Source organism: Crocuta crocuta, unplaced genomic scaffold, assembly GCF_008692635.1.
Source record: "Crocuta crocuta isolate KB4526 unplaced genomic scaffold, BGI_CrCroc_1.0 scaffold356, whole genome shotgun sequence".
NCBI lineage: Eukaryota > Metazoa > Chordata > Mammalia > Carnivora > Hyaenidae > Crocuta > Crocuta crocuta.
The window spans coordinates 356,201-382,866 of record NW_027527550.1 but is presented as its reverse complement, the minus strand read 5'-3'; the positions used below and the strand labels follow the sequence as shown (position 1 = coordinate 382,866).

Sequence of the window (26,666 nt, the reverse complement as noted above, 5' to 3'; positions counted from 1 at the left end):
GAACATAGCAATTCTTTATTCTTAATGAGAGTCAAAGCTAGAAGCTAATTTTTGCCTTTAAACTAATTATGTCTCACTTAGGGCAAGTTAAGCCATAAAAATTAACAAGAGTAGTGAAATGCATCCAATGAACATTAATATCTTTAATTACTCTGGTTACAGAGAATGAATGCTCATTCTTCCTTGCTGTCTGTTAGGACTTTCATGAGGAACATAGGTTTGAAAGATATGTTATTCCATTATTTGCTCAGGGATAATAAAAACTGTTACCATATTCTTAAAAAGTGCTTTCAAGTTGCATTAGATGATGACAGCTCTACTGTTTCTTCAGTTTAATTTTTCATAAAGTTTTTCTTCTTTCATATCTTTATGATTTAAGTTTATTCTTTAAGTTTCATAACACTTTAATATGGACTTATCAATTGGTATATTTGAAACAACTTTTGCATAAAATACACAATCTGCTATTTGTATGGGAAAAGGCATAGTTACTGGATATCTAATCAAGGGTGGCACATAAAATTATTAGCTCTTAAATTTAAAATAGCATAACATTTGCAGAAGCAAATCCAGTTTTTCCCCTGCATTTGAGAGTAAACAATTATCTTTATCTCTCCTTTTTACCTAACCTTCAATTACACCAACAGTCTTCCTAAAAGAGTAAATAATAATTATTCACACTCCTGAAAAAGCTTAAAAATACAAATTAGTTTAATTCTTAATTAAGAATTTTCAAAGAGGGAGAATAAGCACAAAGCATTCTGTCTGAGTCTACCACAATTTGGAAGAGGTACTATGGAATCTGTTTTCTAGATCCCATCAGATGCACATGAAAAAAATAATTGTTTTAATAAGTATATTTCAATCCCATATTTATCAAGATTGTCGTTACCTCTTTCTTGACTCTGGGTTAAAGCATATTAGTTACTCAATTACCAACACAGAAAAATTCCTCCTGGTGACATGCTTTTCAAAGACCAACTGACCAACATAGAGCCTCCAACCCAGGCCCCCAGTTTTATATTGGTGTGCTCTCACAGGCCAACCCACTATAAACCTGCCCTGATCTCCCCAGGCTCAGGTACCAGACAACTAGGGGCATTCCCTATGTCTCAGAGCCTGCAGAAGTCATTCACACTGACTCCTCCTCTCCCTGCTTACCCCTTCTCACCTATTCCTTCCCACAGAAACCACCATAAAGACACTTGCCCACAGTTCCCTCTGCCTCATGACCTACGTAAGTACTTCCATGGGTGGTCACCTGTCACATGGCATGCCATCCCTTTTGGGAATTGTGAGAAATAAACTATATTTTCCACGGTAGTCATTTCCTGATCTGCTGGTCTAACTGCACTTTAAATTTTCCATTAATACACTATATTTTAAAATAGACTCAGGTCCTAGAAACAAGATAAAAGGTCCATTCCCCATAACTGGTACATAAGGTGGTTTTGAAGAATAAAGTAGAAATCCAGTGAGAATATTTGTGAAAAAGTTTGATTCTCAAGCCTAGGGGCATATCAGAATCACCTGTGGAGTTGAATCAACAGAAAGAATACGGCTCCGCCCCTGAGAGATTCCTGCTCAGGGGATGAGGGGTGGGGCTCTGTACAGCGTCACTCAGCTCAAGGTCAGTTACAAGACACATTTCTGAAGCCATTGGTGTGGGGTGACACCAGCACTTTTGTCTCACTCTTGACCTCTGTTTTCATCCGTAAATGAGGATTGGAGATTAGAAGTTCCCCTAATGATCAAATAAAACAAAACTCTTTTCTTTAAAATGAATGCTGACCAAATATTTTTATGATTTTGGTGACTGAATTTTCTTTATTGTGTTCTGTTATTTTTTACAGGTGTGTTTGTTCCATGGCAATTTAGGGAAGAAAAAAAATGTTTCCCAGCGCAGAAGCAAAGGACACAAAGAAGAAACATACTTACAGTAGCTTGCTGTTTTTCTGCTTTCTCAGATGTCTCTTTAAGTTGATTTTGCAGGACCTCCTGGAGAGACTTCATTTGTTCTCTAGCAGAAAATAGAGAGCAAAAGAGAAACATAATTCTGTTATTTCCTATGTACATTATGAAAGGGGGTTTTGGTGTCGATGTATATTTAGGAAACAGATAACTAGAACTGTATATAGGGACACAATTAAGCATAAGGATGTATCTAAGGATTCTAGTAACAAAGTTTTCTCAAAGTAACAAGTACTAAAGGCAAGCTGTATTTAAAGGAAATAGCCTTGCTATTGTGTCTTATAAGAATTCCACCATGTGAATCATCTGTGAGCTGCATAATGTATTAAATCAAATCAATATAATGATTAGAGTCGAAAAGCTAATTTTAGTGACAGCATGCCAGGGTATGAACATGCTGGTTAGAAAAAAAAAGAAAAGTTGCCACAGACTTGCTGATAGGTTAAAATTACAACTCCCTGTGGATGCTCCTAATTGATTAATTCTAAGGCAGTATACTTTAGACATGCTTTATAAGGCCTGGGACTTTTTATAAAAACAAAAAGAAAAGAGACTTATTTCAGACTTGAGCACTGCCTCATTTATTGGGGATAATATAAGAAATACTTGTCTGCATCTATTACACATTATGTCTCAAGCTCTGTACATGGACGTTGGTTCACTTGTTAAAAATATAAACATTTCCATAATTACACATTCGTATCAAGGGTTTAAGATTTACTCATATGACAGATCATACTATCTTTCTGTGCCTTCATTTTATCACCTAAGCTACCGCATCAAAAAATTGATACCAGATAAAGTTTAGTATATAAGTGTGTGTGTGTGTGTGTGTGTGTGTGTGTGTGTGTGTGTGTGTGTCTTTTATTCTGGCTACAGGGATAAACTCCTTCAAAGCAATAGCAACAGCCAAACAGAAACCTTTCCTAGCCTTATCGGCAGGACTCAAACTAATTTAAAATTCCCATTCTTGGGCCAAAAGACTACTCACCCCTGAAATCTTTGTGTGTAATCATACTACAGAGACTAGGGATAAGACTGTACCCTCTTAGACCCATTTTCTTCATCTATAAAATGGGAACACTAATAGAGCTACCTCATGGATTTGTAGTGAAGTTTAGATGACACAATGTAGGCAGAATGCTTAGCACAATGCCTGGAAAACAATCACTTAACAAATATGAGATCTCTGTCATAACATCCAGCAGTACTCTTGGGTCCCTAAGTTCATTCTTTGCCCATCACATCCTGCACACCTGCGGGCTGTTCTTTCATCCATCGGGATTTAATGATGCTCCCAGATTTCCTACTCTAGAAATTCTTAGGTCCCAGTCTCAATTTCAGGAATATTAGTGAGAGTCAATAGGATTGTTAAAATCAATTTGGACTTTTTTTGTCAAAGCAAAATATAATTGGAACAAGTTATAAAATAATTATGGTCAAGTTGGTTCTTAGACAATTACTGTTTGCCCGGGTGAAGGTTGTAACATGCTGGTGCTTAGAGTGGATTTAAGTCTCAGTTTCTATTCCTTCCTCAAACAGGTAGCATTGATCAGGACTGTTTCATATATGGACATTTAAAACTGGGGCTTCCATTATTGTTTCTGCTATCCTCCACAGAGAGCATTTTTGGCATAATATAATCTAATAGAAATATCTACATATATTGTAGGTTTACAATGCATCAGACACTCTAAGAAGGTTCACATCAAAGTATGACATAATACTACAGGCAGAAAACTGATACAGAGGAAGGTAGTGAAATTGTGTTCTAGAACCTATGTGTTCAAACTCTGAAGTCATTATACTACCTCTATGGTGAGAGAAACAGAGGAGGGAAAGAACAGAGGGAGAGAGGAAAGGAGAGAAGAAAGAATGAAGGCATCAAGGATCTACACGCTATTTCTTTAAAAAAAAATTTTTTTTTAATGTTTTATTTATTTCTAGGAGAGAGAGAGGGAGACAGTATGAGCAGGGGAGGGTCAGAGAGAGAGGGAGTGACAGAATCTGAAACAGCCTCCAGGGTCTGAGCTGGTAGTCAGCACAGAGCCCGACGTGGGGCCCGAACCCACGAACTGCGAGATCATGACCTAAGCAAAAGTCGGACGCTTAACCGACTAAGCCACCCAGGCACCCCTCTACACGCTATTTCTAACACTCAAATAATTAACAAGCACTGAATGGAAACACAAGCTATTACATTTCCAACTGGTAAAAAATATACTAAAATTTTATAATGACCAATTATCTTTTTAGTATTTTTTAATTTTAAAAATGTCACTTATTTTTAGATGATACACATAGTTTAAAGTTATAAAATATATTTTATAAAAATAAAAATGAGTATGTATGTATATTCAAAAATTCCCACATACTGACATCTATAGGCAATGTAGGGAGTAAAACAAAAATAAACTGTTAAAGCACTGTTTGCTATTAACAAACACTGGAGAAAGTAGAGGACTCTACACATTTTCACATCAAAGAAATCTATCAGACAGAATGGTAAAGTTGATCTTTTGAAACTTCTGAATATCTCCATCTTCTCTTTTACCCGCTAGGCTTATTTCTACACATCCCCACAGCTCCTGTGCTTTAGCCGGTCCTGAATCTCTCTCACAGCCTTGGAATAGTTATACTCCTATGAGAGAGGGCTCCTGACTTGCTCATGGGCCGGCTCCCTCCACCAACTATCACTGTTACTCTAGGGTTTTACCCAACTATTGCTGCTACTCTAGGGTCCTATTTGGACCAGCTATTACATACATCTGCAATATCACATTGCAAATATGAAACCATACTCACCCAAATCACACTACAGGAAGGCATTTTTTTCAAGTGGTTACCAACTTGTATTGTAAAAACATCTCAGATGGACAACTTGCCGCTATCCTATGTGTCATTTTTGTTTTCAGAGAACATGATTCTGTGCAATCCTTTGGTACAAAGGATCCAAAACTGCCTTCTAAGAATCTCTACCCACCAACCACCAAAGAGAATAAAATGTTTTATTATTTTTGTTAAGGCAGTTTTCAGACACTTTAGGTTACCCTCCAACCCCCCAAATCTCCACTTTGTAAGTACAAAGTACACACTCTCTCCTTATATGGTATGGTTTAGATCTGGAGCTCTTCTGTAAATATCATCCAGGCTGTTAAAATGTAACACTCAAGAGCCAACACAACTTTGGTGTGCTTGCTCTCTCTCATATACACACACGTGCATACAAAAATATGTACATGAATGCACACACACTCCTTTCTCTGTCTCAACAGAAAGACACTCTTTGCTCTCTCTGCACAGTTACATATGGCCACCCCATAGCTTCTGAGTTTACTTACTGACAGTCTGGTCTCAGCTACACAGAGAGACTGATTAGATGCCTCTTAGTTACAGTTCCAAGAGGAAACTTCTAATTGATTTGGTTTTGACTTGGTGGTCACCTCTGGGCCTGTTAACTGTGAGTGATGTTGGAGTCCTATAAAAGAAGCATGACTTCTAGGAACCATTGTTGCAGGTAAGTGTCAGGTGGCAAACATTCCAAAGGATGAAAGGTTACTGACAGCTGGATGTATAGCAAGTGGCATCTACGATGCATGGCACTGTTTCAGACTCAGATGACACTGTAAATTTGCAATTAGTTCATATTTTTATATTCTAAGATAATATTTTTTCTGTTTTATTGTTTATTAGTATCTCTTCTTTTCAAATGAGGTGCACAGGGGCACCTGGGTGGCTCAGTCGGTGAAGCGTCCGACTTCGGCTCAGGTCATGATCATGCGGTTCGTGGGTTCGAGCCCCGCGTCGGGCTCTGTGTTGACATCCAGCTCAGAGCCTAGAGCCTGTTTCAGATTCTGTGTCTCCCTCTCTCTATGACCCTCCACTGCTCACACCGTCTCTCTCTCTCTCTCTCTCAGAAATAAATAAAAAACTTTAAAATAAAAAAAAATCAAATGAGAGACACAGCTTCCTTTCAGGTGAACATGATTTTTATATCTTTCTAAGAAATCATAAACGCTAATGTATCAAATGTCATATCCTTTTGAAAAATTAGCTATTGTTAGAATTTACCAAAATTTCCATTCTAACTTTGTATACATTATACAAGTTACACATTTTAAACAAGCATTCTAATTTTGAATAAAATGTTAAAATCTTAATTCCAAAATATCTGGTCTGTTTTGTCCCTTCATTGAAAGACCTGGCCCATCATCTGGTAGTGTGTATACCATACCAAATGTGGAGATGGTGATCTGAAATTCTTAATAAACCTAACCACGTTTTTAGAGGAGGTTTATTTCAAACCAATAAAATCACTATTTTTGGAAGATACTAGGGGAATATTTTATACAAGCTCTTTAATACTGGACTTTGAAGACAATTTCATATTAAGAAATAATAATTTCAGGGATGCCTGGGTGGCTCAGTCAGTGAAGCGTCTGACTTTGGCTCAGGTCATGATCTTATGGTTGGTGAGTTTGAGCCTCACTTTGGGCTCTGTGCTGACAGCTCAAAGCCTGGAACCTGCTTCAAATTCTGAGTCTCCCTCTCTCTCTCTGCCCCTCCCCTGCTCACGCTCAGTCTCTCCCTCTCTCTCTCTCTCAAAAATAACATTAATTAAAAAATTTAAAAAAAGAAATAATAATTTCATTGAAATAATAACAAGTCAATATAGGACAGTCAATTTGATATTTTAAATGTGTCATCAGCTTGATCTGAATATATGTCAATGAGAGGTTTCTGGGTCAAGAGGCAAGGACAGTGGAGAAGATATAAGACCGTGAGAAGGGACTACATAGTGTGTGTAAGCTGCTCTGGAGTTTTATATTTTGTGATCAGTGAATTAATGTGAAAGGGTGTCGCCCCAGGTGAGACACAGCAGAACAAATTCCACTAAATACAACTCTCTTCAACTCATTTAAGCCTTAGAGCAACACTTTTGTTCCTATTAAACAGGGATAATCATATCTCCTTTATAAGGTAATTGTGAGAGTAAAATAGGAAAACATATATAAAGCATCTAAGAGAGCCTCTAGTAAATGTATAACAAATGCTATCTTGTTTCTACCTTAAAATATATTTTTTCCTTTGAGAGGCAATTTAAAATCATATAGCTTTTAATACTGCATAGAAATCTACTCACAACACACTTCTTAAAAAAAAACACACACACACACACACACACACAATCCAACACTAATAAGATTAGACTAATTCTACTTACACTGTTAATAAGATTACCCCATTCCTTACCTCCCCACCATTATCACTATGATCAAGTTTTGGTATTATTAAAAATGGCCCACTGAGGTCACTGTTTTGGGTCCATTTATGGGCAGATTTATCAGCATCTTTCTTACTAGGATAATAGAGGAAAATACCATGGATCCATGAACACTCTGTGACCTGCTGCAGACAAGCAGCATAGCGTAACCATCACCAGAGAACTTGCTGAAAATGCACAATTTGAAGTCCCACCATAGATTTTTTGTATACAAATCTGCATCTGAGCAAGATTCTCACCCATTCAAGTAAGAAGATAAATGAATTCATGCATTTAGAAGGAAGTGATTTTTGTGAAATTTCTGAATGTGGAGTTTGACACTATGGAAAAAGAAAAGAACTGAGAAAATTAAAGGAAAGCACAGTCTTACCTTTGTCTCTGACCTATTTCCAGAAGCTTCTGAACATCAGTTTTGGAAGTTTTCTCATCATTTTTCAAAGACTGTTAAGAAAAGTGGGAAAAGGAAATCTTATTCAAGTGATACAGTGAGGCTCACTTTTGTCTCTATGGTACAGCTGTGACTGCTCTTATGCCCCCAGAACAAGAATGTGCAAATGAGGCTGTGATGGTCCTCATGGCTCTAAGGCTGTACACGGGAATTTATGACACCAAACACAATACAGGTGTGCCCAGTGTGAGAGGGGATACGCAGAGTCTCAGGCTTTAGAGGTTTGATGGAGGGGAGAATGCTCTCCTAATACTCAGGACTCTCTACAAGTAAGTAGAAACCACATCTTTTGCTCTTCAGTTGAAGTTTTACTGTCTTCTTTGCAGACATATTAAACCAGCTCTGGCATAGTTTCTACAAATACAAAGGAACATAAAAGACCTCTCTGAATAAGCTAAGTAATAACACAATTCAAGATCAAAGCGGCCAAAAAGCATGTACCTGTTTGGTCTTGTCTACTTATTCTTAATGAGTAATGCAGCAGAATGCGCAGAAAAAATGAGGGACATGTAAAACTGTAACTGGTATGAAAAGATAGGGTATTAAGAGAAAAAAAATATGTACCACCTCAGTCATTAGTGTTTGATGGCAAATCCAGCATCCACAGACTGTGACTTACAACAGAAAAGCCCACTGAGCTCTTCTCATTATAGAATCTGTCCCATTAAGCCTTCCCTAAGAACTTTCTTATTTATACTCTATAAACTATTTAACAGGGTAACCTATCTGTCTTGATATTAGAAGTTGAGACAAAGGGGAAGTGATATTATTTATAGGAAGAACAGTCACGGTGGGCAGAAAATTGACAATCTTAGGAATGGCAAACACTTTGTTTACTTAATATCTATTTAACAAATATTATCATGAATTATGCAAAGTCCTGTGCAGAGGCATGGCATCTGCCTTCACAAATTGTATACTCGAGTGCTAAAATCAGATAATTTTCATACAGCAGTATCAGCATTCTGTTAACGATGTGGTAGGCTGAACTATATAAGAGAAACTTCTTCCCTAAAATAACCAACAGAGGTCATATTAGGAAACAGCCAATAAACGGTGTTTTGCTTATTTGGAAAAAATAGCTTTATATAACAGATAAAGAAGCTAGGATGAGGAAGGGGTGGAGGGCATTGCCAATCATGGGATTTATAGCTCAAAGTGCATCATGGTCATATGTCCTGAGGCAGGTGACAAAATCTGCCCTTTGACTTTATTAGGTGAAAAACAGGGATGAGATTTTTGAACAGTCTACTTTAGACATTTATGAGAAAAAATGTCAGAGGTCAAAACAGACGTGGAAAACCACTTAATGCTTATTCATTTGTTGACGATCTGCTATCTTCTGAGCATTCTGAAGGAAACCAAGAACAAGCAGATGACTGTCTTCAAGAGATTTAATATTGAAACAAAAGAAGCAAATGAAAAAGAACATGGGATGCAGAAATGAGAAGGGTAGATACAGATAGAAGTCAGAAAAGTGTATCTAATGAGAAGGACTGGGCGTCCTTGATTATTACTTGCCCAGCAATGTCCGGGAAAGTGGATTTACTTCTTGGAAAATATTCTTAGTTTCTTTAAGGATACTAAAGGTTGATAATCTATAAATTAATCAACATAGTACTTACAATCCCATCCAGGGGCTATGGTTACAGAGAAGAATATAACAACTTTCAAGCTCTTATCTTCATGAAGTCCCAATGGGGGGGAAATGTGGAATGGGTTATGAAGTTATTCACTATGAGTTTGAAACCCAGAATCAGTATTTATTAGATGTAGGACTGGGCACTTCCTTGGCCTCTTTGAGTCTTGCTTCCTCATTTTATGAGTAAAATATTACCTTAATTTTGCAAAGAGGTTGCTGAGAGGATTTAATAAGATGAAAAATGAAAAATATCTTGCACAATGGCTTATAGAAAATGAGAAAAAGAAAGGCTTTTTAAAAATTGAAACTACATTTAGTGGTAGGATTGTTACCCTTTGAAAAAATATGAATCGAAATTATACATTGCTATCAAGCAATTTTCCAGATTGTAATTGGGTGTCTTAACTTAGGCTGCTGGTACAGACACACTGAGTTTCCTGACCACGCATGGTTATCTAACTATATCCTTGAAATAATCTCAAAGTCGCAAGTATTCCATGCCTCAGAGAAGGTGCAAGCATCCTGAACATTCTTTGTAGCCTCATATAACTGGTGAATTTCTACTTAATGGTAAGATGTAACTCTGGTATCAGCTGCCTATGGAAATTGACTTAGTTTCCTTTGTATCTGAGTCAGGGCTTTCCTAACGTTCTGTGTATTCTTCTATCTTAGCACTATTACGCCCTGATACAGGCCTCTGTGTTTTAATGGAATGTGGGTGGGTTTTTGTTTTTTTTTTTTTTTTTTTAATGTTCTCAAGTTGTAACATAACTTCAGGAACAAGAGCTTGGGCATTGGGCTCACATACCTGATCTGCCACCTGATTCTCTCTGTGTCTTAGTTTCTTAATCCTTCTCTAACTCTTGCTTTCCCACTTACAAGATGAAACTACTAACAACTGTAGCATAGCATTCATGTAAAAATTAAACAAAAATTTTACAAAGAATACCTAATATAAGACCTTGACCATGTTCAATAAACTTGTATGGGTGACTGACACCATCATCAGCATTATCAACTTCATGGAATAGAAAGCTAAGGACAGCAGTGACTCCACATGGTTCAGAAACATGGTTGAGTGTAGTAACTAACAGACAAGGCCTGAAGCCAAATTTCCTGTATTGAAACTCTGGCTTCACTTGCAACATTCAAAAATAACTTATCTTCTCTAAGCATAATGCCTTATGTATAATAAGAAAAATCACATTAATAGTAGAGATCTCAAAGACATATTATGAAAATTAAATCCTGTAACACAGCTAAAGCTTTTAGTGTACATTATGTCCTCAATAATTTCAATATTCAATCAAATATTAAAATATATCATCAGGTATTTCATAATTTTTTTATTAGATATAGATCTTGTCTCTGGTTTTTGATTGGGATTTCACTTAGCAGTCATACATTTTCATAGCGGACTGTCTCCTTTCTAAGGCATTTATCCAGTTTAGAAATGAGGTTTATTAAAGAATCTTGAGAACTATCCTTTGCAGAATTCAAAATTCTCTTCTAAAGATCATTCCTATACTCATTTAGCTCTTGGTCATAATTACTGTTCATCATTTTATAATATAAAAAACACAAGGGGCAAATTGATTTTAGAAGCTATGAGAAACTGATGGCCTTGCCAAGCACACAATTTTCTCCTTTCTGAATCTGCAAACCACAGATTCCCAGACTGTATTTCAAATGGCATTTCTTTTTAAAGCTTATATGATAATAAATAACTCCCATGGTCAAGCCCAGAAACATATTCAAAACTAGTAAAAAAAAAAATGCAGGGGTCTTTAATGTGAATCCACTGAGACAAGCCAAGTGACTGTACATGCTTTGCAGCCAGGAAAATTAGCTTTCATCTCACCTGAAGGTTGACTTTAATTCCATCAAGTTCTCTTGATGTCTTTGTCAGCTGATGGAGGATGTTGCTTCTCTCCTTAAAGACTTCTTTCAGCTGCTTTTCTAGATCTTCATAGTCCTGTCTAACACAGAAAAGAACCGCATGAGAGCCCCTCAAATGCTTCCATGTGGCTTCGGCCATTTTAAAAATAATCACAGGGACCCCTGGGTGCCTCAGTAGGTTAAGCGCCTGACTTTGGCCCAGGTCATGAACTCTCAGTTCAAGGCCCACATTGGGCTCTGTGCTGACAGCTCAGAGCCTGGAGCCTGCCTCTGAATCTGCATCTCCCTCTATCTCTGTTCCTCTTCTGCTTGCACTCTGTCTCTCTCTAAAATAAAGAATTTTTTTAAGTTAAAAAAAATAATCATGAGCCCTTGTACTTAAAGCAAAATCTAGATTAACTGAAACACTAATTAGTAGGATTTCTTTTTCCTGTTGCATCTAAATGGGGAAAATTGAAAACCAAAGAGCTGTATAACAAAGGTTTCATTTTGCATTGAGGACTATCCAGGCTACAGAGAGTTTCCATAATAATACTGTATATCTTTGACTGGTATAACATAGTTTATCAGGTACCTCTTGGAAAACAGATATTTTCCATGACATCACCACTCTGTTCCCCAAGGTCCTTAGGGAGGCATACTTGGGTATAGAGCCAGGACAGAATGTAGGGGTCTTGCTTTATCTCTGGTATGTAGGGAAGAAAATCCATTGAAAAGGCACCCCTTTCCAAACATGTCTGTTAATGTCTATTTCTATTAAAGAGGTTTTGGGAAAAACAAAATGTCTATGAAGTCAGTCAATAAATACAGTAATCAGAGTACAATTTGTACAGACTTGTTAATAACTGTCATGAAAGATTTATTTAACTCCATATCATATATACATATATTTTCTTTTACTTTTCTCATATGGTTTCTGTAAGAAGGCCAATACTGTAATTCTCATTCTGCAAATGTAAAAGAATTGAGCTCAGAAGGATCAAGTTACTACCCTAAGTTTCTATTCAAGTAATAAATGAGCAAGAAGTGTATGTTCATGTAGGCTATGGCAAATGTGTGTGTGTGTGTGTGTGTGTATGTGTTTGCATGTATGGAAAAATGTAGACAAAGATAATTGCCAAGGCAGCCTAGAACTGTAACTGACAGGGAGAGGTTAAAATAATCAACTGGAGCATATAGGAGAGTTGCTAATCCAGGAAAGACTTCCTGGAAAAAGTAATATAACATATAAAATGAACTAGGAAAGATAAATAGAAATTAGCTATAGGAAAGGGGAAAACACATGTAAATACTAATAAAAATATGCTCACTGAATTTTTAAAAAGTGCATAAATATCAAAGGGTTTGGAGTCCTAATTCGGGGGTTTGGATTTCCTGCTAAAATGACGATGTGGAAAGCATGAACAAACATATGCAATAGGATATACAATAGGACAAGAGTTTCAACAATTTGAAAACAAGAAATTAAACAGGGAGTGATGGGGTCGGATTTACGTTCTGTAAAGATTTTCCTGGCTGAAAACTGGAGAATGAAGTGAAAGAGGGAAAAACCGCGGAAAGGGAGGCTGGTAAGGAAGTTCCCACAGCAACAACCCAGAGAAAAATCTGTGGTGGTCTAAATTCGATTCGAAGCAGCAGAGGGGCAACTGGGTGGCTCAGTGGGTTAAGCATCTGACACTTGATTTCAGCTCAGGTCGTGATCTCAGGGTCCTGAGATCGAGCCCCTAGTCTGTGCTGACAGCATGAGGCCTGCTTGAGATTCTCTCCTTCTCTCTTTCTCTCCCCCTCCCCCTCTCATGTACACACACGTTCTCTCTCTCTCAAAATAAATAAACATGAAAAATATTTTAAAAAAAGATTAAAGGAAGCACAGACAGAGAAGCTTGGACTGATTTCAGCAAAACAAGCAAAACTGCATCAATAATACATAATATTTTTAAAATGTCTTTTGTCTGTGTGTGTTATGAGAAAAGTGTAGCAGGGCACTGGCTTGTGTCCGCCTTAGGCAACTGTTAGACATAGCCCTTTACTGAGAGAGGAGTCATAGGAAAACAGGTTTTTTTTTTTTTTAGTGAAAGTTAGGTTGACAAGTTCAACTTGAAACTTGTAAGAAAATGGCTCAATTTTCTAGGTTTTCAAATTTTCAGTCTTACTGCAGAACTATAAAGGACGTGGGTCTACCACCTACAATAGGTTTCTAATACAATTACTTGGTTATTTAATTTTTTTTCATGTTTTATTATTTTGAAGGAGAGATAGGGTGCACATGGTGGGAAAGAGGCAGAGAGACAGAATCCCAAGCAGGCTCCATGCTGTCAGCTCAGAGCCCTTCGCTGGGCTCAATCTCACAAAACTCAGTATCGTGACGAGAGCCAAAATCAAGAGTTGGACGCTTCATTGACTGAGCCGCTCAGGTGCCCTTGTTTTTTTTTGTTTTTTTTTTCTTTAATCATTTTTAACTGCTGTTTTCTAGTGCTCATTGTATTCTTGTTTGAAGGAAATTGGAATGCTCCCCTGCTAAGAACCTCAATATTTCCCCATGGCCTTTAGGTTTCCACTGATGAACAGTATTCCAGGTCTCCTCTCAGTCTCTCCAGCAAAATCAAATGATAATGGGCAAGGCAGATTTTCATCTATTTCTGATTACTCAGCTTTAGTTCATATCCCAATTTGTGTCCCCTGAATGTGAGAATAAACACATCTCCAAAATTATCTTAAGTGACCAGAATAAATCACAATGTTAGATAACATGCATTGACAATGTATTACATGCAAGATATGGTATCATACATATTGTCTCATCTAATTTGCAGAACAACTCTGTCGGANATTGTATTCTTGTTTGAAGGAAATTGGAATGCTCCCCTGCTAAGAACCTCAATATTTCCCCATGGCCTTTAGGTTTCCACTGATGAACAGTATTCCAGGTCTCCTCTCAGTCTCTCCAGCAAAATCAAATGATAATGGGCAAGGCAGATTTTCATCTATTTCTGATTACTCAGCTTTAGTTCATATCCCAATTTGTGTCCCCTGAATGTGAGAATAAACACATCTCCAAAATTATCTTAAGTGACCAGAATAAATCACAATGTTAGATAACATGCATTGACAATGTATTACATGCAAGATATGGTATCATACATATTGTCTCATCTAATTTGCAGAACAAATTAAGCAGTAGTATTAACCCCACAGTAGAGTTGAAGGAACTGAGTCACAGGGATGGTAACATCTCAGTCAGTCTTCAGAGTCCAATGTCTTAGCCAGTACTCTGGAAGAACATCAGAGTACTGGTGACTTGAGTAGGCACTTATCATAGTTAAATATTCACCGTACCATTGTAGAACTTATTGTATATTACTTCTTCCTACACCATTACATATGTATCTTTGGTATTGAAAATTTTTGCCATTTATTATTTTCAATTAAGTAAAATTAGGAATAGCATTTCCTTCTTTTATTATTTTCAATCATCTTTTAATTCTATCACCATATTTGGCCTTCAAATGAATTCATGTGGAAAGGAGAACCAATTTAAATCCATTTTTTGTTCAGGTAAGTAAACTGAAAGCCACAAAAAGAATATAATTTATCAGGGAAATATAGTCAGAGGTGTTAATTAATAACACCACTCCAGATTCAGTCATTCAAAGTTCTTATAAAAAGAGAAGAGTAACCTTAATGAAAGGACTGGATTTATCAGATTTTCTCGCATTTACAAATGAATGCTTATTTACTTCCCAATGCCGGTTATTTTTTCCACATAACACATATTTTTTTTTTTATATTTATCTGATCCACATAGAGGTATAATCTGTAACTGGCTTGTACATCTCAGAGCTCTTTCCATGTCTACACATATTAAAATCTATGTGCTTATATTTTAACATATTTTACCACTGGACATTTATGGTGTTTTCATTGTTTCTTTTGCTCTTAAAAAGTAATGAAATCCACATATGCGGGTACAAATATATTTTAGTAGAAAAAAACACAAATATATTTTACTGAAAATTCCTATGACATATATACCTAGAAATGGGAATATTTCACTCCAAAGTTAACATGTTAATTTTTATAGGTGCCAGCGAATTGCCTTCCTATAACGTATTTTAGCCTATACTTCTATTATCAGTATAGTATTCTGGTATTCTCCCAACACATTCTCCTGAACTGGAAATTGTTTTCCTCCTTTACTTAAAATTTGTTAGTGGCATGAGTGAAAAATGGTAGCTTCTCTAGAACAAAATTTTCAATCACTTCATTGGAAAGATTAATTATATTTTCAGAACTTTCATTAGTACTTGAATTTCTTCCCTTATGAATTACCTGTGTATGCCTTTTACCCACTCATATTTTGGGCTAGTTATTGTATTAGCTTGCTGGGGCTGCTGTCACAAAGCACCACAGAAGTTGTTGGTAGAGTTGATTCCTTATGAGGACTGTGAGGGAAAGATCCATCCCAGACTCACTCTCTGGCTTACAGATGGCCATCTTCTTCCTATGTGTCTTCACATTGTCTTCCATGTGTGACTCTGTGACTAATTTTCCATTTTTATAAGGACACCACTAAGACTAATTTAGAGCCCACTCTAGTGCCTTATTTTAACTTGACAGCTTCTATAAACACCCATCTCCCAGTGATGTTACATCTATCTAAGGTACTGGAGGTTAGAACTCCAAAGTATGAATTTTGGGGAATATGACTCAACCCCTAAAAGTTATTTAATCTATTGCTTTATAGAAATTTCCATCCAGTATGGTTTTTAACTGTTTATTATGGGGAAAAATATTTTCTAAATCTGTTATTGATTTTTAAGTTTACTAACTCCCCAATTTCTTTAAATATACATGGAAATTAATCTTTTCCTAAATTTATGGCATCCATATTGCTCTTGGAGAAATAGATCTTCTCCACTCCAATACTGTTCTTTAAAAGTGGTTATGATCTATTCTGACGTATTGATGAATTTGTTGCAACACCATTTCATGGTTTAATTATTAAATCTGTGTGCTACATTTTGTTATTTCCTAGATTTCCCACTATCATTTTTATTTATAGTTTTGTTGCTAAATTTTCTTTATTTGTGTATTTCTCAGTGAAATCTGGAATCATCTTTTCAATTTTGTAATAAACTTCTATAGGGAATTTAATTGAAACTGCATTTGTATTGCAGTTATATTTAAAGAAATAGATAACAAAGATAGGTGGTCTCATATATTATTCCACAACTTTTGTATGATTCAGCAATGCTTTAAAGATACTTCAAAGAGTTCCTGTTCATTTCTTGGTAGACCTGCTGTTATTGTGGATGGATGTTTCCATTCCACTGCCTAAATGAATGTTGCTAGTTTCTTTTAAAGCTACTAACTTGATTTTGATTCCAAATACCTTATTAAACAAACTTCATACTTGCTGTAGTTATTTTGTTGATTTGTTTGGCTCTTTCAACTAGGCGGTGATATTTTCTTTGAATGATACCAACCATTTTTTATTCTCATAGTTATAACTTTTTTTTTCTCTGCTAATTATATTGGCTAAAACCTCCAAAACAATGTTGAATAGAGAAAAACTGATAGTAGACCTTTTATCTTTTTGTGGCTTTAAGATATCTACAATTGTGTTTCATCAGTGACTACAACATATGCAAATATTTGCTGTAATTTTCAGGTGATACCGTTTTTCTCAGGCCTTTTTTATTTTTTTATTTTTTTTAATTGAATTCTAGTACTTATGCAGGAAAAAAAGAATACAATCCCCAGGGCACATTTCATGAACTCTCACAAAGTAAATATATAAGATTTCTAAAAGTAGACAATGCACACCATTTGTTACATTCTCTCTCCTCTCCAAATATAACCAATATTAGTACTTCTATTACTTTATAAGTATTTGAATATGTTTGAAATTTATGCAAATGAAATTACTGAATATATCTCCTTTTATTTGATTTGTTTTATACAACATGGAGTTTGTAAAACTCTTCCATACTGTGTGGATAAATAATTTAAAAAATTTTCTTTGGAGAGAGAGAGCATGATTGGGGGAGAGGGGCAGAGGAAGAGAGAGTGAATCGCTGAGCATGGTGCCTGATGTGGGGTGCGATCCCAGAACCCTAGGATAATGCCTGAGCCAAAAGCAAGAGTCAGATGCTCAAACAACTAAACCACCCAGGCACCCTGGAGAAATAGTTAAGTTTTAACACTGCATAGTAGAGTAATGAATAATCATACTGCGGTGTATGTATTCTAGTGCTGATACTTTTTTTTCCAGTTTTCAACTTTTATGGATAAGGCTATAAATATTTCATATGCCTTGTATTTAACATACAAATAAATGTATGCCACGTATATATCTAAAAAGGAACTGCTCATTAGATGGCACGCATTTTCAACTTCAGTAAATACTGCCAAAGAATTTTTCAAATCAGCTATAGCATAGGAGAGGTGAAGAATTTCAATTGTTTCAAATTCTTATAGACTATGACATTGTATTTTTAAATTTTCAGTAACCCTACTGGATGCACAATAGCATTTCATTTTAGCTATACTTTACATTTTTCTGGTAACTCAAAGTGTGTACTTTACAAAAAAATGATTTAAATATTATTTTTAGGGTTCCTGGGTGGCTCAGTCAGCTAAGTGTCTGACTTTGGCTCAGATCATGATTTCATGGTTCATGGGTTCAAACCAGGCATAGGGATCCACAATGACAGTGTGGAGCCTGCTTGGGATTCTCTCTCTCTTTCTGCCCCTCCTTGACTCACATTTTTTTCTCTTTCNACTTATATTTGTAAATATTTGAAAACTTTTTATATGATTATATTATAAAATATATATTATAAATATTATAAACATTTATTTACAGTTGTATATTGCTAGTATGTTAAAATATGAATTTTGGTATATCACTTTGCATTCAGAAAATTATCAGCTATGAAAAATATTTGTGGAATACTTCATATTTTCTACATGTATAATCATATTGTCTTCAAAAATATCATTTTTAATTTTTTCAATACTTAAGTCTTTTATTTAATTTACTTATTTTACTTTGTTATTAAGGGCCAGGGACCTATTCTACAATGTTCAATAAAACTTATGATATAAAATCCTTTGTTTATTCCACATTGCAGGAATATAGACACCTTTTTCTTATTCTAGATTACAGGGGGAAGAGCTTTCAATACCACAAACATGGTATTTCCTATTGGCTTTTTGGTCAATTTCTCAGTTTTTAAAAAATCAGATGTAAACAAGTTTTCTCCTATTTCTGGTTTCTAAATCTGTTTAATTTAGACTCTAAATTAATGGACTCTAAATGCTATCAAATATTTTAGTGGTTTTATTTATTTATGGACTCTAAATGCTATCAGATATTTTAGTGGTTTTATTTTCATTGTGGTATATGTTATTAATTGTGCACAGCTCTTTTATTCCTTTCCATATTGCAAATGCAGGAGGATAGAAACTCCCACATCATTCACTTGGTCATGTGACACTTTAATGGAATGGTTAATGGACATGACACATTGAAAACTGCAAATGATGTTTATCTGATATTGTTTAGTTTCTTGTTCTCCTGAAGATGACCACATGAAAAATTTCCCCAGATAATTAATGAAACTTCAGGCTTCTTCAAAAAGTAAACATGTAGAGCAAACCTGAATTTGATTCAAACTCTGAAGCAGAAACGCCCCAATGACTCTTTGACATGAGTTCGAAAATCAAATGTTACTTTAAGCCATAAGGTTTTTGGAGTAATTTGTGAAAAAGTAGTATCACAGTAAAAATTTGTCTTAGTGAAGTAAACAGTCAACAAAACTAAAAGGCAACTGATGGAATGGGAAAAGATATTTGCAAATGGCATATCAGATAAAGGATTAGTATAAATCTATCAAGAACTTATCAAACTCATCACTCAAAAAACAAATAATCCAGTGAATAAATGGGCAGGACATATGAATAGACACTTTCCCAAAGAAGAAATCGAGATGGCTAACAGACACATGAAAAGATGCTCAACATCACTCATCATCAAAACCACAATGAGATGCCATCTCACACCTGTCAGAATGGCTAAAATCAACAACTCAGGAAATAACAGATACCAGTGAGGATAAAGAAAAAAAGGAACACTTTTGCACTGTTGATGGGAATGCAAACTGGTGCAGCCACTCTGGAAAACTGTATGAAGATTCCTCAAAAAATAAAAAAAAATAGAGAGGTAGCTGGGTGGCTCAGTTGGATAAACGTCTGACTCAGTTTCACCTCAGGTCATGATCTATGGTTTGTGGGATTGAGCCCTGCATCAGGCTGTGTAGTGGTAGTGCAGAGCCTGGTTAGGATTCTCTCTTTCCCTCTATTTCTGCCTCTCCCCTGCTCATCCTCTATCACTCTCTCTCTCTTTCTCTCTCAAAATAGACATTTTTTTTAAAAATTAAAAATAGGACTACCCAATGATGCAGCAATTTCACTACTAGGTATTTATCCAAAGGATATAAAAATGCTGATTTGAAGGGGCAGCACTATCAACAATAGCTAAATCATGGAAAGAGCTCAAGTGTCCATCAACTGATGAATGGGTAAAGATGTACACACACACACACACACACACACCATAGAGTACTACTTGGCAATAAAAAAGAATGAAATCTTGTCATTTGCAACAACATAGTTAGAACTAGAATGTGTTATGAGCAATGAAATAAATCAGTCAGAAAAAGACAAATGCCATATGATTTCACTCATGTGCAATTTAAGAAACAGAACAGATGAAAAGAGGGGAAGGCAAGGAAAAATAATATAAAAACAGAGAGGGAGGCAATCCATAGGACACTCTTAAATAAAGAGAACAAACTGAGGGCTGCTAGAAGGGAGGTGGGTGGGGGATGGGCTAAATGGGTGATGGGCAGTAGGAAGGCACTTGTTGGGATGGGCACTGGGTGTTATTGTAAGTGATGAATCACTGGGTTCTACCCTTGAAACCAGTACTACACTGTATGTTAACTAACTTGAATTTACATAAATAAATAAAGAAGAAAACAAAAACACTTGTCTCATAAATGCATCCATTGAGAAGATCGCATGCATTTTTTTTCTTTTACACTATTAATGTGCTGAATGATACTGATCATTTGGATATGATTAATGATTACTGATTCATTTTGCATATGATTAATGATTACATTAAATCAAACTCATTACTGAAGTCAATCATTTTGTTTATCATATATAATTATGTTAGATTCAATTTGCTAATATTTTATTTAGGATTTTTACATTCATTCTGATGGAGAAATTTAGTTATAAATGCCCTTTTTCATCATAGCCATGTAAAACTTTGTATCTAGTTAATGTTTAGCTCCTAAAAATATTGGGAGTGTGCCCTCTTTTCCTATTAACTGAAAGAATTTGTGTAAGGTTGGTAATATTTCTTACCTGAATGAGTAGAATTGACATGTAAAATCATTTGGTCTCAGTTTCCTTTGTTAGAAGGCCCTTAGTTACAGATTTAATGTTTTAGTAGATATGCAACTATTCAGATATCTTAGTTGTCCCTCTGTCAATATTAGTAATATACATTAGTTTTAGAAATTTGTCAATTTCATTGTCATTCATTTATTTCATGACATTGAACATTTTAATGTGCGACTACCCAGTCTTATTGTCCTAGTGCAAGTCCTCATTATCTGTTTACAGCCCTGTATTATTTGCCTTTAATTCTCCAATCCATTTAATGCACTGCTGTCAAATCAGGCTTTGAAACCTTAAAGCTCTATTTGTATCGACATATAATTTAAAATATCAGTGCTCGTGGGGCGTCTGGGTGGCTCAGTCGGTTAAGAGTCTGACTTCAGCTCAGGTTCATGGTTTGAGCCCCGCGTCGGGCTCTGTTCTGATAGCTAGCTCAGAGCCTAGAGCCTGTTCAGATTCTGTATCTCCCTCTCTCTCTGGCCCTCCCCTGCTCATGCTCTCTCTCTCTCTCTCTTAGAAATAAATAAAACATTAAAGAAAAAAAAATTAAAAAATCAAAGATTTGGAGTAGTGCTGTGAGATCTCAAGGTTTGCTTTTCTCACAGAAATACAACAACAATAATAATTACAGAAATACAAACCTCTATTCAACCTGTTTGTAGCATGTCTGCCTATATTTAAAGAATCATTTATTATGGTAACCATCACCATAATTTTATATTATTTATCCTTACAAAATACTCTCTAATATTTAATATATACAAGTATATGTCAGACATTGTGGTAGACATTCTACATATATCATTAATTCTCATAATCTCCCAGAAGTGTGACATTCATATTCATTTTGCAAGCAAGAAAGCACAGATTCAGAGTAATTTCTCAAAGGTCACACAGACAGTAATGATTATTTTTCAACTTTAGATGTCTTTGATGAGAAAACATCACATTATGTGGTTTCTATCATAAATGGACCTCCTAAATATTTTCGTGGTTCCTCCTTCATATTAGAAATCTTAAAAAAAAAAAAAGGCAATACATTATACCTAATCCAGTAGCATGTAATATATAAGTCAACTAGAACACATATCTTGATGAGGGTAACATGTAACAAAATGTGATAGGAGTAAGGCATTAGGAGAGATCAACTTTAGGTTGAACAATCATGGAAAATTTCAGAGAAGAAAAGATATTTGTGTTGGGCCTTAAATGATGCATAGGATTATTAAATGTAGTTAAGGGAAAAAGAGTGGTATTCTAAGTAGATAAAATGATACAGGTAATGACAATGTATAAGGAAAGTGCTGAGTACATATACATTATAAATCAGCAGGCAGTACAGTCTAAATTGCACGTAGGGTACTCGTTGACCTATTGGGTAAAACCTGAAGAAGTTGGTAAAATTCAAATGATCAAAACTCTTAAATGCCAAGCTCTGGAGTTTTAAATCCTTTCAATAGGAAATTTACTGCTCTGTGAATTGCCAAGATATATTTAGGAATATATATATTCAGATTCGTAACTCAAAAGCATATCAAAAGGAAGAAAGACTAAAATTATTCTCCCTCCAGTTGTCCAACCTATTCCAAAGTGTATATTTTATTTATTCATAGGCAAAGAGTTTGAATAAAAGTGACTTTTACTTGGCGTGGCCAAGATATTATTAAATTGGTGACCATGGGGAGTCGTATCCTGGGAAACACCTGCAATGTCGGCCTTCAGGAAATTCAAGAGAACCAAGAAACTCCTCTGAATCTTGGCAGAAAGGTCATGGATTATTTTGTTAAAAGGCTTCTGTATTATCTGAAGCCACTCTTTCCCTTTTCTTTTCATCAAACCAACATCCTGTTTGACATGAGGATATCTGCATAGTATTTTTCTTTCAAAGTCTGCCATTGCAAACTAAGAGAAGATGCCAAAACCCACTGTGGGTATGTGGTGGAATTTGTTCTATACTCCTCTGTAATGTACAATGTCTAGAAAAGTACCCTTTGGGGAAGGAGAGTCTCTCATATAAATACAGTCAAAGCCTGAATTATTTTGGCAGAAGTGTTTTAAAATAAAAAGGCACAACTCTTTTCCCAACAATCCTACGCTGGGAATTTATTCCTATAAATTAAAAGTTCCAACTCTTGAGAACTTAAATTTAAAGGAGCATTAATTACAGATAAATATCTGAGTAAATTCTGTTACATTAACTGACAAGGACTCTCCGAGACCAAGCTTTAGTCAAGTTGCTTAGTGTCTGCCTGGTCTGCAGCACCATGTTGTAGCAGGAATCCTGCTAAATCAGTTTAGCCATCACCCTCACCCCCAATATCTGGGCATCTTGGGTATCAAATGCAGTTTTCCATCCTCTACAATTCCAGGTCTGCTTTCAGCAAGAATCCTAACAAACTGCGTTGGCCAGGACCCTCCCATAACCCTGATGTTTCCTCTTCATAATTTTCCATCCATAGATCCCACCCTGCTGTTTCACTGTAAATCCATACTTGTATTCAGAATTGAGCCCAGTTATATATGGAGATACCTTTTTTCCCCAACTGCAATGGTCCCTGAATAAAATCTGTTTTTATTGCTTTAACTACCATCTGGCTCTGGTTTTCTTCGACAACATGGTATATACTATATCATTTTAAGGTTAAGTTATATGTTAATCAGAACCATGAACATGGAATTGAAAGGATTTCCATGAGGTACTTTTAAAGAGTAAGAGGAAAATTTTAGAGTAAGATGCATTTATATAACACTAGCATAATGAATCGTGGCCTGTGAATGTACAAATATGTGTTTGTGTCAGAGTGTGCCTATATAGGATTATGTTAGTAAGGATAAAAATTTGAAATGAAATAGGTTAAGAGAGAGCAGGGGAGGGCTGGAGAGAGCAGAAAGAAGGTAAAAGCAAATGACAAAAAGGAAAAAATAGAATGTGTTGCCTTTATATAAAATTATGCGTGAGTGTGCAAATGTAGAAAGACCTCAGATCAAAAGTGTTAAACAAGAAACTTTAAAAGTCCCTAAATTTTCTCAAATAAATACATCCAAGCACACATATTTTGACTTAGACCTTACCATCCCACCACCACCCCTCATAGAAATGCAGGCACTACATGAATCTCCTGATGTTTGTACTTAGAAAATACTCATGAGAGAAATACTTTCTCGATTCAACNGGGAAAAAAAAAAAAAAAAAAAAAAAGCAAACAGTCACTGTCATCATGTATGTTTTAGCCTATACATTAGACACAAAATTTGAAAATTTGAAAATCGAAATTTGATTTCCAGATATTGTCACTAATCAGGTAGTCAGATATTAGGGAATCATTATAACTTTCTAGCCTCAGTCTCCATATCTGTGAAATAGATTGTGTTTCATAACTTTATAAAATGTATGAAAATAGCATGAGTTTTGTAGTGTTAGGGCAAACAGAATTTGAAAATAGAAGGCTTAGTTTTCCCTATTAAAAATAAGAAGGGAAAAAGACTCTCTCCCTCTTTCTCAGAGCATTTACTTTAGAAAACTTGTAAGCTCTTACTCTGTCTCTTTGAAATGTATGTAGTTCTTCTTATAAGGTAAATGAGCCACTTGTCAGTTTTGAGATCTAGGAATATCTTTTTTCATTTGACCTGAGAACCATTCCTTGAAATGTAATCATCAAGAAAGATAGCAAAGGAAATAATCAACTAAAAGGCAACCTATGGAATGGGAGACGATATTTGCAAATGACATATCCAATAAAGAATCAATATCCAAAATACATAAAGAGCTTATAAAACTCAAAACCCCAAAAATGAATAATCAATTTAAAAATGGGCAGAAGACATGAATGAACATTTTTCCAAAGAAGACATCCAACAGACACATGAAAAGATGCCCAACATCACTCATCATCAGGAAAATGCAAATCAAAATTACAATGAGATATCACCTCACACCTGTCAGAATGGCTAAAATCAACAACACAAGAAACAACAGATTGGCAAGAATGTGGAGAAAGGGGAACCCTCTTGCACTATTGGTAGGAATGTAAACTGGTGCAGTCACTGTAGAAAACAGAATAGATCCCTCAAAAAGTTAAAAACAGAACTACCCTGCAATCCAGCAATCACACTACTTGGTATCTACTCAAAGAATACAGAGATACTAATTCAAAGGGATACATACACCCCTACATTTATAGCAGGATTATCTACAATAGCCAAATAATGGAAACAGTCCAGGTGTTCATCCATTGGCAAATGAATAGAAAAGATGTAGTGTGTGTATATATATATATACACACAGATATACTCATATATATATACACATACACTAAACACGCACACACACACACACACATACTAGAATATTATTCAGCCATAATAAAGAATGAAATCTTGCCATTTGCAACAACGCTGATGGAGCTAGACAGTATTATGCTAAGTGAAATAAGTCAAAGACAAGTACCATATAATTTCACTAATATGTGGAATTTAAGAAACAGAACAAATGAACATAGCTGGTGAATAAGAGAGAGGAGGCAAATCAAGAGTCAGACTTTTGACTATAGAAAGAACAAACTGGTGGTTATTGGGGGGGTATAAAAGGATGGGTTAAACAGGTGATGGGGATTAAGAAGTGCACTTGTCATGATGAGCGTCAGGTGATGTGTGGAAGTATTTTATCACACTATATTATGCATCTGAAACAAATACTATACTGTATGTTAACTAAAAATTACATTTGAAATTTGAATAACAGCTTTAAAAAGCAAGAAAGAGCACCTGGCTGGCTTAGTCAGTAAAGCATGTGACACTTGAACTCAAGATTATAAATTTGAGCCCCTAGTTGGGTGTAGGTTTTACTTAAAAAAAATAAAATCTTTTATAAAGAGAGAATGATAGGACTCCTGTGTCCCAGTCTCTGTGGGGTGGGGGTGGAGGGTTGGAGCCTAACTTCAGCTAGTATTTCCTCCAAGTTACAAAACTACCTCTCACAAAGCATAAGCAGTTTATTTTTTCCTTTGGGTAAAGCCAATATGCTAATACAGATGGATACCCCAAACACCAAATTAATTTAAGACAAGCTATATGTGAAAAATGGTATTGTTGAGTGTTGTTACTTGAGAACTGATTTCATTTATATTGAGGAAATGCCTGGAATAAGTTGTATCTGCTTGGCAAGATGGATGAGATTTCTTTCTGTCTCTGCAAACGTCCAGCTGATTGCCTGCCATGCACATCATTATTCTGCTTTAATGCTTTTTCAGCAAGAAGACATTTTACTTCTCTTTTATCTCTGTGGAGATGTGTTCTGTGTTGGGAGGAACTTTTCTTTTATTTCTATGTCCCCAAAAGTGATCACTCAATTTTTAAAATAAGAGAAAAAGAACTTCACAGTGACAAGAATTACACCTGCTATCTACTGAGTAAATGTGTGTGAAGAAGTGTGTGACAGGAGGATATATGTCCCTTATAATGTAAACATTACACCATGTTGGACATGAGATTTATTTAAAGAAACAACCTCCTCTCTACCCAGTGACAGCATAGCCCTAAATACAAGACATTGAGTTCAACTGACATTCCACCAATGAAGAAAGCAATCTTTTCCAATGCCAAGAAAAATTTAGGGGTAATTTCGGCCTTTAGAGTTTGAATGCATATCTGCACTGTAATTGCTTACAAGCAATGGTTCTTAAGCTTTTGTGGATTATCACCCTCAGTGATAATCTTCTGAAAATATGAACACTCAGGACACCACGGTGGCTCAGTCGGTTAAGCTTCCGACTCTTGATTTCGGCTCAGGTCATAAACTCAGGGTTTGTGAATTCAAGCCCTGCCATCAGGCTCAGTGCTGACAGTATGGAGCCTGCTTGGGATTCTCTCTGTCTCTCTATTTCCCTATTCCTCCTCTCTCTCTCTCTCTCTCTCTTTCAAATAAATAAACTTAAGAAAAGAATAAT

At 35.7% G+C, this 26,666-nt stretch overlaps 1 protein-coding gene across 1 annotated transcript in view; it reads right to left on the bottom strand.

Moving 5' to 3' along the window:
- Positions 1-26,666, bottom strand: part of LOC144234778 (leucine zipper protein 2-like) — a gene marked incomplete at its 3' end in the record, with an annotated part of 391,662 nt that overhangs the window by 171,191 nt on the left and 193,805 nt on the right. The window contains exons 2-4 of the mRNA XM_077768067.1: positions 11,207-11,324; positions 7,626-7,696; positions 1,939-2,020 (exon numbers count right to left, since the gene is read on the bottom strand). Of these exons, the coding sequence (XP_077624193.1) occupies positions 1,939-2,020; positions 7,626-7,696; positions 11,207-11,324 (271 nt within the window). The remainder of the gene's footprint in view (positions 1-1,938; positions 2,021-7,625; positions 7,697-11,206; positions 11,325-26,666) is intronic.